Source organism: Rhineura floridana, chromosome 22 (genome assembly GCF_030035675.1).
Source record: "Rhineura floridana isolate rRhiFlo1 chromosome 22, rRhiFlo1.hap2, whole genome shotgun sequence".
NCBI lineage: Eukaryota > Metazoa > Chordata > Lepidosauria > Squamata > Rhineuridae > Rhineura > Rhineura floridana.
This window is the reverse complement of record NC_084501.1, coordinates 19,297,369-19,316,612: the sequence shown is the minus strand read 5'-3', so window position 1 is coordinate 19,316,612 and position 19,244 is coordinate 19,297,369. Positions and strand designations below refer to the sequence as shown.

The 19,244-nt window shown below is 46.7% G+C and overlaps 2 protein-coding genes across 3 annotated transcripts; one reads left to right on the top strand and one right to left on the bottom strand.

The window, feature by feature from the left end:
• Positions 1-476: 476 nt before the first annotated feature.
• Positions 477-6,223, bottom strand: CFAP126 (cilia and flagella associated protein 126). Of its 2 annotated transcripts, XM_061606357.1 has the most exons (5): positions 6,150-6,223; positions 4,968-5,030; positions 3,509-3,589; positions 2,208-2,384; positions 477-1,639 (listed from the first exon to the last, which is right to left on the bottom strand). In XM_061606357.1, exons 1-5 carry the CDS (start codon positions 6,174-6,176, stop codon positions 983-985), a joined length of 1,005 nt encoding a protein of 334 aa, XP_061462341.1. In that variant the 5' UTR covers positions 6,177-6,223; the 3' UTR covers positions 477-982. The 2 variants fall into 2 exon arrangements, with proteins under 2 accessions (XP_061462341.1, XP_061462340.1); XM_061606356.1 differs by lacking the exons at positions 4,968-5,030; positions 6,150-6,223 and adding an exon at positions 4,837-4,919.
• A 5,743-nt stretch (positions 6,224-11,966) lies between these two features.
• UFC1 (ubiquitin-fold modifier conjugating enzyme 1) lies at positions 11,967-18,281 on the top strand. Its single transcript, XM_061606354.1, has 6 exons — positions 11,967-12,199; positions 14,265-14,332; positions 14,934-14,997; positions 17,042-17,118; positions 17,223-17,313; positions 18,005-18,281. Exons 1-6 carry the CDS (start codon positions 12,077-12,079, stop codon positions 18,074-18,076), a joined length of 495 nt encoding a protein of 164 aa, XP_061462338.1. The 5' UTR covers positions 11,967-12,076; the 3' UTR covers positions 18,077-18,281.
• Positions 18,282-19,244: the final 963 nt, after the last annotated feature.

The following is a 19,244-nucleotide window of genomic DNA, read 5'->3' as shown; positions in this document are numbered from 1 at the left end:
CCTGCTGTGCTCAATGGAGCTTCTGCCCAAATAATCATGCATAAGGGGGCAAGGCATAATGAAATATCTCAAAACGCATATGATTAATTGATCTAGCATTTCTTCAAGCTGATGGAAAACCTCATTTGGAAAAAAAGAACCTCGTGGAAAATCATGATTATGGGGAAGCCTTTGGGGAAACGAGAAAGAGGCTTGAAGTGGCCTTTTCCGAGTTTAGGACACAAGAAGAGCTCTGCTGGATCAGGCCAAAGGCCCATCGGATCATGGGAGCACTGGAAGTTGACTTGCACTGAGTCAGACTATTCATCTAACACAGTGTTGTCTACACTGACTGGCAGTGGCTGTCCAGAGTTTCAGGCAGGGGGTCTCTATCAGCCAACTCTGGAGATTGAATCCAGGGCCTTTTACATGCAAAGCTGATGACAACTCATTTTAAAAGACAAGACCTTTTGGAAAACCACGATTTTGGGGTTAGCTTTATTTAATGTCTATTACCATGAAAACACCCGTTTGGCATGACAGCATCATTCCGTCATCAGAGGTCCCTGTGAGTTTTATGTATTTATTATTTTGAATGGCAAAGCATGGATTGATGGTATACTGCTGCCCCTCACCCAAGCGGGGGAGGTGTCCTCCTCTTAGACAGAGGTTTAACCCCCTTTTTTCCTGGGGTTGGGGCAAATTGAGCAATGCACGGATTTCGCTGGTAGGGTGGTTTGCCTTCATCTGGCTGGACCGGATGGATGGGGCTTCTTGCTGGTCAAAAGTGCGAAGGAGGGAGAAAACGAGGGGATTGGGGAGGAGAGGGTGGGATGGTAAAGAAGGGGAAATGACGGCGGTGTAAGGCAAAGGGGAGGGGAAAGGAAAACACACACGCAGATGCACCCCAGAACGTCTTGACAAGACTGAGCAGAATGGCTTGTTTTTAACTTTCACTCATTGGTAATAGAATTTTTTTGATTTGACCGTCGGGTGGACGGGTTCAACTGGACAGTTCCTCCGGGAAAGAGAGAGGTCTGGCAGAGCCTCCCCTTTCACTCCGCTCCACATCCGTTCCCATCAGGGTCTTCCGAACCTCCAACCCTTGGCTGCCCTTTGTAAGGGGCCGGCTGGAGGCCACAGCCTCAGCCGAAAGGGGGCTCCGGGGATTGGCTTCCATTGAGCCTGGGCGACACGACGCTAAGAGCTCAGGGGTGCTGACCCCTTTGGGTCTCCCTTCCAGTGTCCTGGGCCAACCGGGGGCCGGGGCCTCTGCAGACATGGCCCTCCTGGGGGCAGGCTCTCTGGAGCTGGGACGGCTCAGGGCTGGGATTTTGGGGCTCCCAGCGTCTTTTAGGCGAACATCCATTGAGCCAGGCTGGCGCGAGAGTGGGATTTTGCTGGTGGCTCTTTGTCTTGATTCCTTGACCTCCGCCTGCTGGGAAGCCTGGACATCTGCCACATCGTCTTCTTTCATGCGGATGTCAATACAGCCTGGCTGGCGAGAGAGGGGGCCCTTGGGGGTGGCGGGTCCTCTGTGCTGGGCCTCTTCTTGAGCAGGCATCTTCCCTGCTGGACCAGGGCGCTCCGAAGCTTTGCTGGAGGGCCAGCTGTGTTTCACGGAAGCTTCTTTTATAGCGCGTGCTGGCGGGTCGCTCGGCTGCGGGGGCAAAAACAAGTGTCGTCGTGATAACGGGCCGTTCTAGAACACGTTACATCAGCACTTTGTGTACAGTATGTCCCTTGGTCATCCTTACAACAACCCTGCAAGAACAATAAACTGGCTTGGGGCATCTTGAAAGACTTAACAAATGTATTGTGGCGTGAGGTTTCACAGACCAAAACAAGACGCTAACGGAACAAGTGCCCTGGATACCGCCAATTGGGTCTACTCTGAGTAGGATACTTCAGGGATGGGCAACCATTAGCCCTCCGGATGTTGCTGAATGACAACTCCCATTAGCCTTGGCCACCGTTGCTGGGGCTGATGGGAGCTGTCATTCAGCAATATCCAGAGGGCCAAAGGTTCCCCACCCCTGACCTAGTTAGATATAGCATTCCCAACGTTTCCTTTTAATGATTTTAAAGTACATTTTACATCTCTCTGCGCGATTGCAGCTACCGCTACACTAAACATGAGATTTGGATTCATGGCCGCTCTGCTCTGTTCTGCTCTTCCCAGGTGTAGTTGAAGGGGAGAGCCATGTGTCTCCCCCTTTTTTTTTTACCTTGCCCGTGACTTGTGGACAGCAGCCGTTGCAGGCGTTGCTCAGGGCCGTAGATTTGTTGATCCACTCGGTGAGATGGGCAGCCGCATGGACCGAACGGGACGTGAGGTTCACTTTGGCTGGGGGAATCTTCAGTGGCATATCCCATGTGCCCATATAAGTGCCCCACGGGGAAGCCTACATGAGGAAGTGAAAGAGGAGAGGGTTGAAGCAGCCTTTCCCAAGCTTTGGAACATGAGGAGTGTCCCTCTGGATCAGGCCAAAGGCCCACTGAATCATAGGAACGTAGGAACCTTCCTTCAGGTGCTCCATCAAGTATTCCGATTGACTTTTCACTGTATTTGTATTGCTGCTTTTGGGTACATAGACAGCTTATACTGAGTCAGCCTCTTGGCCTATCTAGCTCAGTACTGTGTACACTGACCGGCAGCTGCTCTCCAGGGTTTCAGGCAGGAGTCTCTGCCAGCCCTACCTGGAGACGCCATCGGGGATTGAATGGGCGACCTTCTGCATGCAAGGCGGATGCTCTCCCCACTGAGCTGTGGCCCTTCTCCCCACCCTCCAAAAAATGAAAATCCTCCTTTCCGCTTGTATTTTATTGTATTAAAATTTGAATTCTATCGTATTCCCGTAGAATACAATATACAGTATAAGCCATAAAAGAAACCCTGAAAATACAATTAGAAATCATTTCGCATCTAGCACAGTGCGTTATAATTGCCGCAACACGGAGAAAAAGCATTAAGTGGTCCGCCAAGACCATCGGCAGTTTTCAAGTGGTCCATGGGAAGGAAATGTTTGGGACCCCTCGTCTACACTGACTGGCAGCGGCTGTCCAGAATTTCACACAGGGTTCTCTTCCAGCCCTACTTGGAGATTGGACCTGGAGACTTGCGCGTGCAAAGCGGGTGCTCTGTCACTGAGCCATGGCCATCCTGTTCTCATGGTGACCATGAAGATGCCCCAGGGGGAAGCCCGCAAGCAAGACCTGAGCGCACCAGCAACTCTCCCCAGCAACTGGTACTCGCAGGCCAGTGCAAGAATGGAGCCATCGTGGCTCGTAGCCATTGCTAGCCTCGTCCTCCATAAATGCGCCTGATTCTGTTTTGAAGCCATCCAAGTGGGTGGCTGTCGCTACGTCTCATGGGAGTGAATTCTACGGTTTAACAATGTGCCACTGTGTGAAGAAACACACTTTGGGGACACGTGAGGGGCAAGGCCTGGGAGAGTCCTGAAGGCCAGGTAGAGAGGGACTTGGCCCCCTGGGCCTGAGATTCCCTATTCTTCAAGTAGAGCCTCACCTTAGAGCGTGGGACGGAAGGGAGCAGGTGTCCTCTTTCATTGGCTATAAATTGTGTATAACCTTCCCGGGTCGAAGGATGCTATAGGGAGAAGATGGGAAGAGAATGAAGACGGGTGGAACAGAGGAAGACGAATTCTGCCATTTATATACCACTTAATCATTTTTGCATTTCTAAGCGGTGTACATAAAACAACCCGACTCAAAACTAACATGAGAACAATGAAGTCATCATAAAACCAAAATCAAACACTGTAATAATTATAATCCGCAATAAAACAATCCCATTAAAACAGCGCACAGGAGACTCAGGTCGAGAGCTTCAGTGAAATCCGGAACTAACGATTTCCAGCAGATAAAAAATCAATAAATCCAGTGTAAACATTTCCATCAAAGTACAGTGCTTTGCCAAAGTACTCAGACCCCTGACCAATGCTCTCTCTCATATTACTGAATTACAAATGGTACAATGTGATTTCATTCTATGATATTTTATTTTGAAACATTGAAACTCAAAATCAATTATTGTATGGTGACATTGGTTTTATGTTGGGAAATGTTTTGCAAGGCACTGTAAGAATGAAAGCAGACGACGAATAAACTGACAGCACACAAACAGTGGACTGTGTTGCCTTGCCAAACTGGACCAAAGAGTCGTCCAGCCAGAAGCCGCTATTTTGGACACAGGTAGACTGGCTTTTGGTACCCAGAGGTAGACTGCTTCTGTCTATGGAGGTTTACATTTAGCTACTATGGCTACTACCGACTAACAGTCCTCCTCGAGATGAATTTGCCTGATAATTATTATTGCTGTTGTTTGCGGTACTGAAAACAAACACTTTCCTCTACTTAGCATACTAGCAGCACTAGTATTTTGGGACCCTTCATCCTACTGAAATCAGACAGGCACCTACAATTCTGATCTTTTGTTGCCTGCTGAAATCATTTGTATCTCGCCAAGCTTTTTTTAAAGAATTCATTTGACTCAGTGTTGGTCATTTGTCCCATATTTTAATTGTTTTGTATTAATGATTTATTTATTTATTTGTACACAGACTTGGCAGCTTATGAATATTCTTCTAAAATAAATAAATCATTTTGTTTTTACAAAGTTGCCTCACATCACCAACTTGCAAAGCATGGGACCTCTTAAAGGCGAAAATAAAAAAGGAGAACAGGCAGAGACAGAATCAGAATCTGCTTCTGGATGTTAACCATCAAATAAATCAGGAGTGGGGAACCTGTGGCCCTCCAGATGTTGCTAAACTACAACTCCCATCAGCCCTAGCAAGTGTGGCCAGCTGCCAGACATAATGGGAGTTCCCACACCTGAAATCAACAATGCCAATCATGGAAGGTTCCCCACCTCTGGGGTAAGGCTTCTTCAGTTGTAAGACAATCCTGGGCTTCAGCCCAGTGCCAAAGGGACTGAGTCCATATTCGTCTCCGCATAAGCTCACCTCCTTAGCAACTCTGGGAAGGTTCCAGTTCTGCAAATTCCGGGGAAGGTAGGCATCTTCAAACTGCAAAACAACAGGGGGGTAGGGGAAGTATGTTCGAGAAGGGCCCCCAAAATGTTGATAGTGCACATTTAGTGCTGGGCGCAGAATTTGGAGTGATAAAGAGTGTGTGTGAGCCCCCTTTAACTTCTTTTTAAAAAATCCAAGTTCCTAGACCTCATGGCCTTGAAAGGAAATGTATAAGCAAAATCTTAGAAGCTGGAGGATGGGGATGAATAAGATTTCAGGTCATTGATGTAAGAGAAAGCTACATAGCTTGTTGCCCCATCCTAGGAAGAAAGAAAGCAGGATAAATTACACTAAAGGGGGGGGAGGGAAGAAGTTGTTGACAAACGAAGGTAGGAATGACGCCATTTGCACTCAGGTCCTGCTTGTGGGCTTCTCGTTGAGGCATCTGATTGACCACTGCGAGATCAGGGTGCTGGACGAGAGTGACCACTGGCCTGCCTGATCCAACTGGCCGCCTCTTCGGACCTCCTTAGGGCCTTCTCAGAAGTTCTCCCCAACAGTCTCTCTTGGGGGGCAAACCAAACCAAACGGTTGACTTGAGGAGGGGGGATTTTTCTCCCTGAGGGTGGGAGGGAGGGGAGGACAAAGTGGACTCCCTGTTGTAGAGAAATGATTAAAACGTTTGTGTCACTAGCAGAGTGTGGAGGAGGAGATGAGGGTTTAAGGGGGGGGCGTGCAGAGTATTCCCCAAAAGAGAAGAGGGGGGGAACTCAATGCAAGGGGGAAGAATAATCCCGCTGGGGGGCTCATGAAAAGAGGGGATGGAGAGGAGGGCTTTATTGCAGATCATAATAGAATCATAGAATAGTAGAGTTGGAAGGGGCCTATAAGGCCATCAAGTCCAACCCCCTGAATATTATTATATCGTGGCGGCGATACATTGAAAGCCGGAGGGGGGGCAGATTTCCCTTTTTATCGGAGGTTTTGCACACATAACAAAGAGGGGTTCCCCCCACAGTCTGTGGGGAGGAGAAGGCGGGAATCCGCCCCTGCCCTGAGCAATCCCATCCTCCCACCCCCCCTCCCAATTCAGGCATCTGTTTTGGAAAGAGAGAAGGGGGTCTCTATGCGGTGGGGGGGATCGCTTTTCTACCTGCAGCCCCCCCCCCTCACCTGCCCGGAACTGTAGTGCGTTGCCATGCCGGCTCTTCGGCAACCTTTGTTTGGGCCGTTTCCTAGCAACGGGAGTTTGTGGGCCTGGCCGGTGGGGGAAGAAAAACGATTCCAGCCAATGCAAAAGTAGGCTCGTAAGCCACGCCCATTCTCCTCACTCCTTCCTTTCCACCCTCTCCATTCAACCTCAGCTCTAAGCCACGCCCCGGGCCGGCTCCTCCTTTCCAGCCCTAGTCTAGCCCACCTTGCCCAACTCCTCCTTAAGGACTAGAAACTTTTAAAAAAATTAAATAAATAAAACAAAGAGCGCTGCGGGTTTCAGGAACCTGAGTTTTGCACCTAGTAGCCAGTTACTGTTTTTATTTTTTTATTTTATGTACAGTGCCATGTATATCTAATGGTGCTATATAAATAAATGAGAATAACAGTGTGGCATCATGATTAAAGCACTGGAGTATGACTAGGGAGACTGTGGTTCAAATCCTTACCCATCCATGAAGCTCTGCAGGTGACCTTAGTCCAGTCACTATGTCTTGGCCCTGACCTACCCTGCAGGACTGTTGTGAGGATAAAATTGGGGGGGAGAGGTATATATGCCTCTTTGCGCTCCTTAGAGGAAAGATAGATGACGATGACGACGACGATGATGATAATAATTTCCTGGCTTAAGGCTACCATTGCTTCCAATGACAACATGCTACTTTAGACACCATTAATCATGGTCCCTAAGTAGTCACAAGCAGCCCTCTCTAGTATCCAGAGCTCGGCACAGCAACCAGTTAATTATCTTTGTTGTGGGGCATATGAAGAAACAATCAAGAACTGTGCCTCTGAACATGGGCAGAGTAGCCAAATCCTTGCTCCTGAATAAGCACAGCCATTCCTAACTCTCTGGAGGAAGGGCCCTGGCTCTCAGTGGTGGAGCCCCTGTGCTGCATGCAACAGAGCTCAAATTCAGTCCCTGAGGGCATCTCCGGGGAGAGCCGGAAAAGACCCCTGGTCTGTGACTGAGCAAGATGGAGCCATGATTTGACCTGGTATGCAAGGCAGCTTGCTATGTGCGTAATGTGACTCTTGAGTGAGAATGTGTGCATTAGGCCACATTCACACCGTACCCTTAAAGCACTATCAATACCACTTTAAACAGACGTGACTTGCCCCAAAGAATCGTGGGAACCCATTTTGCAAAGGCTGCTGAGAGTTTTTAGGAGACCCCAATTCCCCACACAAAGCTACCGTTCCAGAGTGGTAACAGTTAATCCCTCTCCTCAGGGAACTCTGGGAATTGTAGTTCAGTGAGGGAAAGAGGAGTCTTCTAACAACAACTCGATATCCTTCACAAACTACTGTTCCCAGGATTCTTTGGGGGAAGCCATTACTGTTTAAAGTGGTATGATAGCCACTTCTGCAGCTTGTGCAAAATGCAGCGGCCAGATTGGTAACAGGGACCAGATGGTCCGAACATATAAAACCGATTCTGGCCCGCTTGCACTGGCTGCCTGTATGTTTCCGAGCTCGATTCAAGGTGCTGGTTTTGACCTATAAAGCCTTACACGGCTTGGGACCACAATAGCTGATGGAACGCCTCTCCCAATACAAACCCACCCATACACTGTGTTCAAGATCAAAGGCCCTTCTCCGGGTGCCTACTCCAAGGGAAGCTTGGAGGATGGCAACAAGGGAGAGGGCCTTCTCAGTGGTGGCCCCCAAATTATGGAATGATTCTTTTTGACGAGGTGCGCCTGGCACCAACACTGTTATCTTTTCAGAGCCAGGTCAAGACTTTCCTCTTCTCCCAGGCATTTTAGCATGTGTTTTATACTGTTTAAATTTTTAAATTGTGTTTTAAATTGTTTTTATAAGATCTGTTTTAAATTGTATTTGTTTTAATGTTTTTAGTTATTGTAAACCACCCAGAGAGCTTCGGCTATGGGGCGGTATACAAGTATAATAAACAAATAAACAAATAAATAAATGATAGTGCTTTAAATGTATGGTGTGGATGTGGTCTTAGAATCATAGAGGGCATTCGGCCAGCCCCCTATCAACACACAGGAAATCTGCTATAGCATCCCCGTTATTTTATTGGGACTGTATTATTAGTCACTGCCTGTAGCAGCATTGGGAGTTAGATCTATAAATCAGATTCTCCTTTTTACCCCCCCGGGATGCCGGTTTCCCTAATCAGTTACTCCACGTTTCTTGAAAGCCACCCTCTCTGGGGAAATGTGAGTGCAGGCCCAGGCTCTCATTCACAGTCACCCTGGCTGAGCCAAGAGCTGTGTGCAGTTCATCTACGCTGGCAAGGCTCTGCTGCCGATAATTAAATTGCATTTGCATGCATTGAGCGAGAACAACAGATTAATTTACAAGGATAATTAAAGCAGTCGCTGGGGCCTATTGGGTTTTTCCCAGCAAAGTCTGCCTGCTTTTTTTCATGGGACGACAGGTCAAGCGGGCAGGCTTCACTTGCTAATGACTTGGGTGGTGGAGGCTGCCTTGGGACTTGGAACTGGGTGGTCAGCAGAGGGTTAACAACACACACTGCGACCTAGACTGGGTCTGGCCCACCTCATCCTATCCTGGACTTCAGTAGCCATTTCTCCGGCTGGAGGTGACAGGCAGCTCCTAATTATTTGCCTCTCTCCACCAGGAAGCAACATAAGTGTCAAGCTCAGAATGGTTGTGGGCCTTGGAAGTGATTGCTCGTGATTTTCCTGCACTCAGATAGACTACTCTTGCCCAGAGCTGAACTGCTGTTAGAGGCAGGATGCTTCTGAATACCAGTTGCTGGAAACCATAGAAAGGAAGAGTGCTGTTGCACTCAGGTGCTGCTTGCGGGCTTCCCACGGGCATTTGGTTGGCCACCGTGAGAACGGGATGCTGGACTAGATGGGCCACTGGCCTGACCCAGCAGGGCTCTTGTGCTCTTCATACAGCTCCAACATCCTCTCTCATTGGTTGAATGCACTAAATGGGGTCAGGGCCAAAGAGAAGCTGCTACAGTGATGGGAGTTGTGGCCCTCTAAGCTGTGCTCCAGGTTTTCCCACCCTAATCTAGACCAAAAATGTGTATTCTAACAGACAGTTGCTTCTTCAGAACCTCAACTAGGACTTGTGCCCATGATCTGCGATCTGTGCCTTCAAACGAGAGACACCGGTGATTGATCCTGGGACCATTTGGATGCAAAGCAGGCGCTGTGTTCCATCCTCATTACTGACCTGAGGATTTTACTAGGATTTCATCAGTTGAAAGAGACCAGGTTGTAGCTGTAACAAGTATTTATTGTTCTCCTACTGCAGGGCTGAAGAACTGTGGCCCTCCAGATGTCCTTTGTTATTTAGTTTGAACATTTCTGTACCGCCTCTAGGACAGGGGAGGTGAACCTTTGGCACTCCAGATGTGGCTGAACCACAACTCCTATCACCCCTGCCCATGGGGCATGCTTGCTGGAGATGATGGGAATAGTAATTCAGCAACATCTGGGGTGCCAAAGGTTCACCACCCCTACTCTAAGTGCTGTACAAAAGAAGCTCTTAAGCGGTTTACCACATTACAAAATCTTGTTGGCTTCCAGCTCTCATCAGCCCCAGCCTGGTAGACAGTCAGAGGGATGACATCTGGAGGGCCACAGATTCTTCATCCCTGCACGGCTGCCTACGAGACCTAGAACCTTTAACACAGGGGTCTTTGTGAGATACCAGCACAGCCTTTCCCAGCCTGCTCCCTCTCCAGACGTATCTGGCTACAACTCCCATCCACTCCCCATGGTAAAAACGATGAGACATCTGGAGGCCCCTATGTTGGCAAAGACTGTCCTAAGAGACTCATATTCAAACCCCAATCAGCCACAAAGCTCATTGGATGACTCTAGGCCACTTTCTGATTTTGCAGCCCAGCCTACCTCACAAGACTGTTGGGAGGCAGGGATGGAAGGCTTTGTCAGATTTGGTTCTCTCTATTTCTCATTGTTCCTAAATTCAGTCCTCCACACTTCTGCAGCAAGTTGTGTGTGTGTTTTAATCCTCCTGAAAATTCACCAGCATTTTAGTGTTAATTTATCCTAATAAACTCATTTTTGTATGCAGTATTGAGTAACACACACGTTTATGCAACCAATTTCTCGTAATATAATGCAATTTTTGCAAATATATTCTTTTTATGCACACTTTCCCCTGACATATTGTTACAGGATTCTGTGCTATGGTTATGTGCTTTTGATGAGGTACGTTTCAATGTCTTCATTAACCTCTCTCTGTTATCTCTCCACAGGGACAGCTGTTATTCTGTTTGTTTGTAGGTCTAGGACACACCTTTTTCAGGGAAGGGGTAGCGTTACACGATTGGGGGTTGGTCTGGATGATGACTGTGGATACCCTCCAGCACCGTAATTCTGTATCTGGAAGTTTGCGATATACAGTGAAAGGAACCAGCTGAACTGGTGAGCCAGTTTCTTTGTTAAATTAATGGGCCTGGCTGGACCTATTAAGCACCCAATTTACATGTCTGAAGACTTGGTCAAGAGCAGATGTGTTGCTATAGGAACAACTGGCTGGTGATGCTCTTTAAGGAGGGTAGCCCCCTTCCCTCATCTCGCTGGGGCCAGGAGGGAGCTTTTGAGTTTTAGTCTGATCTGGAAAGAGACAGAAAGGCTTGACTGTTCTTTCTGCCGAACCCCAAAATACAGCTTTGAGGACTCCCCTAGAAACCTAATGGGGAAACAAGATCTATTGGGGTGTTAATGCTGTGAGCCTTTTCTATCTAATGCTCAGGTGCATATATGTGTAAATAAAACTATGTACGCTGAAGACACCATTGTCTCCGCTGACCTTCATTTCGAGGAAACCGAACCCTGTTAAGTGCCGGAACCCCTGGAGTCCCTCCCTATCTGGAGAATGGGTGCATGCCACGATATGTATTGGTGTAAATGTGATTTGGGTGGAGAACTCCAACACAAAATTCAGATACACAAGAATTTTGAAGGGTGCCTGTGTGTCAGTTCTCGTCTTGTTTCGGAAACTGTACATTTGATAGAACTGAAACAAATCTCTCCCCCGTACCTATTGGGAGGTTAAAATAAGAGGGAGACCTTTGAACATCCCCGCGAGTTCCTTGAAGGAAAAACAAAGCCAAAAATATAATATACAAATTAAACCTCAGTTCCACTTATGGAAAAAAAACACCCTTTAGCTTAATCAACTCAAACTTTAGTTGATTAATTTACTACTGAAAGCTTTCAGGCAGAAGGAAAACATGAATAACAGTTGTTCTTTCTTTCGTTATATATTTGTCTGACCATTTCAATCAACGTAATGTTTGAAAATAAGTTATGCTAAGTTATTTGGAATTAAATTTTCTTTTATTTTTTTTTGAGGGAAGGAGGAATTGGCACATGGTGTTACAGAATTTAATACCGCCACCATCTGTACTAATACAATATTTTTGGCCTCTGTGCTTCCTGGCAGCTGTCAACTGCAGCTGGTATCACCACCAGGCTGTGATGCCCACTAGGAAAAAAAGGCCCAAAAAAGAAAAAGCTAAAGAGGTTGCAGGCAAAACCTCTGGCAAGTCTTCAGCTTTTCTGCACATCAGCAAGGCCAAAGGGAAGAGCACTGGATTGCTGGGGAGAGAGGCAGGGACCTATATCTACGGAGAGAGAGAAGTGTATGCAAGGGCAAAACAGTTTTTGATGTGGCACAACAGTGTCCCCTGGTGGCTACTTTGGTTCACACTAAGGGATGCAATTCAGGGCTTCTTCAGAAGAGGTTTATTCAATGCTGTCATGTGCCTTCAAGTTCATTTCGACACTTTCGACACCAAGAAGCACCATTTACGCCCAGTTGGCCCCGCCTTGATAGCGGCGGCTTTCTGCCTTGCGCGCTCCACGGGGGTGAAGCCACTTCCGGACACGCTGACCTTAACAAAGATGGCAGACGACGCGACCCGCCGGGTTGTGGCCGAGTTACCGTTGTTGAAGACGAAGGCAGGTCCGCGGGACCAGGAACTGTGGATTCAGCGGCTGAAAGAAGAATATCAGGCGCTCATTAAGGTCCGTGCTTTCCCCCCATCGAGGAACGGAAGCCTAACTTCCCTGGGGTGACGTGGGTTCGCTATGCTTTTCTACGGTGGCTTCGAAGGGTCATGTGGAGTCAGTTTTTTAAATTCGCCCCCTTCTGTATTGCGTTGGAATCTTTATTTCTCCAGTTCCAGAAGAGGAGTCGCATTGTTCTGCCGCTGCAATAGCACCAGAGGCTTGTGGTATCTGAAACTGCAGTGCTATGCCCGCTTATCTGGGAGTAATCCCCACTGAACTCAATGGGACTTGCTTCTGAGTAGACCAGCCTGCCCCCATCTGCTGTCTTCCAAATGCTTTGGACTACAATTCCCATCGTCCCTGACCTTTGGCCTTGTTTGGCTGGAGCTGATGGGAGTTGTAGTCCAAAACATCTGGAGGGTGCCAGGTTGGGAAAAGCTGGTGTAGATACATATAGGATTTTGCTGTGAAAAGGCTAATTGATTGTGATGTGACCTTTAGGAGCGTAGGAAGCCGCCCTGTACTGTGTCAGGCCATTGGTCCATCTAGCTCAGTCCTGTGTACACTGACTGGCAGTGGCTCTCCAGGGTTTCAGACAAAGGTCTCTCTCAGCCCTCCCTGGAGATGCTGTTGGGGATTGAACCTGGTACCTTCTACACGCAGAGCAGAAACATTTCTTATGCAGAAGGTAGGGTGGCCAGGGGAAAAAACAAAAAGGGCTCCAGCACCTTTAATCACTGGGCTGGAAAAGGGAACTTCAGCACATGTATGCCTGATAAGCTACAGATATTGAAATCCCTCCTTTTACACAACTCTTAAAGGAGAAGGAGTCCTGCCTGCTTTTTCACCTGGCAGTTGTTGCAGAAACTCCTCTGTCAGATTGACGCTGGATGTATCTGTGCGTGTTTTTATGCTGGCTAACGCAGTGTGCGTTCTGCAAGTAATGCTTAGGCACTTTGCTGTGAATTTCCTCCAACAGTAGTTACAGTGTGAATCGTGGACATTCTGTCCGGTGAACTGTAGCTCAGGGGCAGAGCATCTGATTTGAATGCAGAAGGTCCCACGTTCAGTCCCTGAGATCTCCAGGTAGGGCTCAGAGAGAACACTGTCTGAAACCCTGGTGAGCTGCTGCCAGTCAGTGTAGACAGTACTGAGCTAGATGGACCAAGGGCCTGATCCCGTACGATCTTCGGCATGCCCCTTCCCTGAATGTATTCCGCAAAGCCTTGAAGACCTGGCTTTTCAGACAGGCTTTTGGGACTTCCGGGGAGGGTTAATTTTCAGGACTAACTGCCTATTACTCTGAACTGTTATCATTCCTATTTATAGTTTCCTTGTTATATTGTATTTTATGTGTATTTTATTGTGCTGCATTTACTGCGATTTGTACGTCGCCTAGAGTGGCCATTGGCCAGATAGGCGACACATAAATTAAATTATTATTATTATTATTATTATTGACTTGGTACAAGACAGCTTCCTCTGTTCCTCTGCCCATGCGCAAACTAGGGAGAAGACACCTCTTCCCATCGGACCATAAAGTTGTATCATGGTGCTCTGTGGTTGAATCTATGAATAAACATGTCTAAGACTGAGATAATGTTTGAATTTCTTTCTCTTTCTCTCTCTCTCCCCCCCTTGTTTGATTTTTGGAAGCTATTTGGGTTTGCCTCTCCCTGATTGCTGTGGACAGAGGCTGCAAACACACCATACATAAACCTGCTTTTTTATTCTCACAACAACCCTGTGAGGTTGCCTAGGGTGAGAAATAGCAACTGGCTCGAAGATACCCAAGTCACAGTCACACTATCCATTGAAAGCACGTGGCTTCCCCCAAAGAATCCTGGGACCTCTAGTTTACCCCTTGCAGAACTATCATTCCCAGTACCCTTTACAAACTACAGTTCCCAGGATTCAGGGGAAGATGTTCTTTAAATGTAAGGTGTGTACGCAGCGAGAGATGGTTGTGAGCTGCAGCCCTAAGTTGGCTGTGTTGGGTTTGCAAAAATTGCCATTTACAAACATCTTGGCTTGGTTACTTTGCTGTTTATATATTATTTTTCTTTTGATCTTTCCCTAGTATGTGGAAAATAATAAGAACGCTGACAATGATTGGTTCAGGCTAGAGTCCAACAAGGAAGGCACCAGGTGAGTAAGAGGGAGAGCCAATATAGGAGCTGGGGGGCTTTCGGAGGGGTCCCCTGTTTCACCTCTTGGCGTTGCTCAGCGGTAGAGCATCAGCTAGCATGGGGGAGGCCTGAGGTTCGCTCCTTAACATCTTCAGGTAGGCCTGGGCAAGACCCCCATGTCTGATACGCTGGAGATCTGTTGACCGTCAGCATAAACCAGGTGTGGAGGAACCTTTGGCCCTCCAGATGCTGGTGAACTACAGCTCCCGTTATTCCTGGCTGTTGGCCAGGCTGTTATAAGGTTTATAGTTAGATCCTGCGTGTGAATTGCTGTGAGCGCTTGGTAGGGCCTTAGCTCCGTGGTAGAGCATCTGCCTTGTGTGCAGAAGGTCCCAAGTTTAATCCCTGGCGTTTCCAGGTAGGGCTGGAGCTCCCACCTGAAGGCCAAGAGAGCCGCTGCCAGTCAGCGCGGACAGTACTGAGCTAGGTGGATCAATGGTCTGACTCGGTTTAAGGCAGCTTCCTGTGTTCCTAAAGTGCTACGCAAATGCTAAGTGTCCTTTTTTGCTTAAAGAGCGAAGGGAGACGTAACTTTGCCTTGTTTTATTTTTCCTTGCCAGGTGGTTTGGGAAGTGCTGGTACATCCATAACCTCCTGAAATACGAGTTTGCTGTCGAGTTTGATGTGAGTTCTTGCCCTGTTCCTTCTTTGGGTCTTTTATTTCCTGCCTTCTAGGTGGGAACCGTTACTTCCTGGAGCGAACCATAAGCAGGAGGGTGTTTTGCTGTTTGCCCTACCAAGAACTGAAATTCTGTGGCAAGAATGGCTTCATTCTGCAAGCTCCATAAATTAAGCCAACCTTAATACACACATGCACATATTGAATTGAATTGAATTCACATAATATATAAATTAAAAATACACATTTTGCACACTCAGATCTGGCACGAGGGATGAAGGCAAGGAGTTGTGCAGGTCATTGAAACATTCCTGCTCCCAGCCACTGGCAATCATTTTCACCCGCCTCTCCAGCTTCTGAGCTCTCGGTGGGTATCGAACACACACTTCCAAGCGAATGTTCACAACCCTAGGGACTAGCACCTTGGGGTTTTGTTTTTAAACGAAAGCTGAGATTCTCAGGAAGCAGATTGTTGCACTTCCACAGAATTACATAACGCACACTCTCTCTAGTAACTGTGCTTAAGGCTTCTCTACTGCCTGTTGGGAAGGATGGCATATTCTCTCCTTCTGGTTCTCTCGGGGTGCACCCCCTGGCTAAATGAAAACTTTGGTTTGTTTCAATCAACAGTCTTTCTTCTTAAGGAAGACAATAAATGAATCGTCTGCGTTTCTGTACCTACTTTATACCCTGTACTGGTGTATAAGTCCAAATAGTTAATAAGCAATAGTTAAAAAGTGGGTGGTATTCAATGCAGGGCCTACTCAGAGTAGATCCATTGAAGTTAATAAACATGACTAAGGCTGCTATCCAATGCACACTTACCTGAGAGCAAGTTCCATTGAACCTAATGGAGTTTACTTCTGAATAGACATGTACTCATACTATGAGCTCATAGTATGCAAGATTTATAGTGCCTTCCTAGGGAGGCAAGAATGGCCCACTCCTTGCAGTCCTTCTGTCGGCAAGCAAATACTTTTTTATTCCAACAAGCCTTTGGAACTGAAGGCTGTTAAGGACAGGGCTTGAAGGGTGCTGCATTGTTATTGTCTAATTGTATTATTTTAAACTGAGTTTGAATTATTTTAATTGTATGTATGAATGGTTTTAATACTGTAAATAGTTTAATTCTATTTTAATCTCAACTTTTGTATGTTTTTAATTATATGTGTTCTTTTATCTGGAAGCCGCCGTGAGTTCCAGTTTTGGAAAAAGGGCGGGGTAAAAATAATGATAATAATTAATTAATACTGGATTGCAGCCCAGTTTAGCTTCATTAATTTCAATGGGTCTGCCCTGAGTAGGACATAGCTGAATGCAGCCCAATAAAATAATGTATTATTAATGGCTGCTTGCTACCAAAGAATCTCAAAGTAACAATAGAATTCATAGAGAAGCAGATCACACAAAAACAACATTTAAAATCAATTGGAACATGCTCAGCGTGCTCATCCACTTATGAATGAACAAAATTAAGTGCAGATGTAATGATCTCTGCTTAAAAAAAACAGTGGTTTATAAACTTGAGAACAAGCATTGGACCCATATGCTTGCTTCTTCCCTTCACCTCACATATGCTACTGGAAGTGTTCTGGTGGGGTTTTTTATACCATAGCTTCCCATTCTATCCAAACTGGGACACAGTTGTTACAATCTTGATTTACAAAGCAGGACTGACTTTCTTTTTCATTGCTGCCAGTCTTGATCAAGCAGAGTTTAGAGCCAAAAGCTCTACACCATCGTCATCTGGGAAGAATTTACTGTAATTCTATTGCTACTGCATTTCCAGCTTTCTCACACAGGAGGAATGTGATAGGAACAATGCTGCACTCAGCATAACTTGCTCAGAGTAACAAGAAACACCTCTTCAGCTTCCTCTCTAACCACAGAGGGCTAGATGCTTTCCTTTTTAAAGCATCCAGCCCTCTGGATGGTTTTTAAATGAATATTCAGAAGTCTGTGGAATTTGGTGAGGGTTAATGAGCTGATAGCATGCAAGATTTATGGGCACTGAGTGCCACAAACTCATGAGTACTCCTCCATTTGCAGATTCCAGTCACGTATCCATCCACCGCACCGGAAATCGCCATCCCAGAGCTGGACGGGAAAACAGCAAAAATGTACAGGTCAGATGCTCTTATATTTTAGCCACTTTGTATAATGTGGTCTAGACCACAATTTCCACTGTATCCCTGTTACTTAAGATCTGGCTCTCTCTTTCTCCTTGCAGGGGCGGTAAAATATGTCTGACGGACCACTTCAAACCCTTATGGGCCAGGAACATACCTAAGTTTGGTCTGGCTCACCTCATGGCCTTGGGGGTGAGATGTTTGTGTGTGTGTGTGTATGGTTAGGAAAGATGGGGCAGCAGGGACATCATTTGGAGGGAGGGAACACGTTTTAGCAAGACCCAGATGGCTACTCTTTACTGAGCGAGTAAATTGAACCAGCTGCAAATGTGCTGATTTTTAAAATGAGGGATAGAGGAATGCAAATGGTGCAGAAGTCCTCTGGTTTCTTAAAGAGTAATAAATTTATCGGGGTGGAGGCTTTCATGGACTGGAACCCATGTCAATAACATGACTGTTTACATCAGGACTTGGGGGCCTTTTTCTGGCTGGCGGGCCAGATCCTTAGCTGGGAAAGGGCCATAGCTCAGCGATTTGAGTACCAGCTTTGCATGCAGAAGGTCCCCAGTTCAATCCCCAATGGCATCTCCAGGTAAGGCTGGAAGAGATCCCTGCCTGAAATCCCGGAGAGCCGCTGCCAGTCAGTGTAGACAGTACTGAGCTAGATGGACCAACGCTCTGACTCAGTATAAGGCAGCTTCCCCGGTTTTTCACTTAGACCATCCGTCCGTTTGAACAGAGGACAGTTCTGTAACTGGGAGCATCATCTAACAGCCCTTCAAATGGAGGACCATCCTCTATGAAGCAGGTCACACGACCACCCTCACCAAACATGGGAAAGGAAGCGAATCTTAGCAGTTACCTTTTTTTTTTTGCCTTGCAGCTGGGACCCTGGCTGGCCGTGGAGATTCCGGACTTGATATCGAAGGGCCAAATTGAGCACAAGGAGAAATGAAACTGAGAGATGGGGTGTGGCCTGCAGGTGGAGGTTAGGACTCACCTCTTCTTCTTGGCCTTGCCCCGCAACAGCAGCAGGCTCAAGTGTGTGCCAATGACTTTGTCCTGTGCTTGTGTGTATAACTTGTAGACCATGGATTGCCAGTCTGTTCACAGAACATGACTCGCTAATAAAAAAAAAGCAACCTTGTCCCTTCCTAGGAGTTGCTGTTTTGCTCGCCTCTTCCAAAGCTGCCTGATCTCTCTTTCTCTGTGTCTTACCTTATTTAGCAATATGTTAATTGCTTTTTATTTATTTATTTTTAGTTGTTTTATTTATTAAAGAAAAAGAAAATCCTGTCAGCTCACATCAACAGTACTATAACTGTCAATAGTATCAGTCTTAGTTTACACATATAGTTTGATATATACCATCCAAATGTCCAAATTGGTAGCCAGGCACAACTACTGTTGGTTCAGATGTAGCAAGGGTGTTCTGTCTATTGGTGGGTATTTATCTTTCAAAGCTCGAAGTATAAAGTCTCTTCGGGATCACATGGTTTTGGAAAATCCATTGCCGAGCAAGATTTATATACTGCTTAATCAAAAGAACACCAATTCTTCAATGGTTGCAACTGGGAGAACATTGTGGCTTGCAGCCATTGATAGCCTTATCCTTCATAAATTTGTTTAATCCTTTGGGTGGAGAGGAGCTGGTGCCTCCCTGGGTTTCATTAGTGCAGGTGACACCTGCCCCCTACAAAAAGAGTCATTCAAGACTTGGTTACAGGTGTGAGGAACCTTTGGCCCCCCAGATGTTGCTTAACTACAACTCCCATCTTTGCTGGCCATTGGGCAGGCTTACTGGGGCTGGTGGGAGTTGTAGTTCAGCAGGATCTGGAGGGCCAAAGGTTCCCCTTCCCACATTAGACAATAGAAGAATAATTATTGAGTAAATGTCCTGCAACTGGATTGCAATGTAGGGAGGGGGTAAGCACTATTTAATGTGAATTTACCCCTGAGTAAACATATGTAGGATCGTGTTGCAGGGCAGCAATCCTATGTATACTTCCTCGCAAGTAAATAGCAGAGAACGGCTTCTAATAGCGATGCATGCATAGACAGGATCGGCCTACAAAGCATCCTCCCTCGTTTTTGAGGCTCCTGCGCCTTTAAATTCCCGGGGA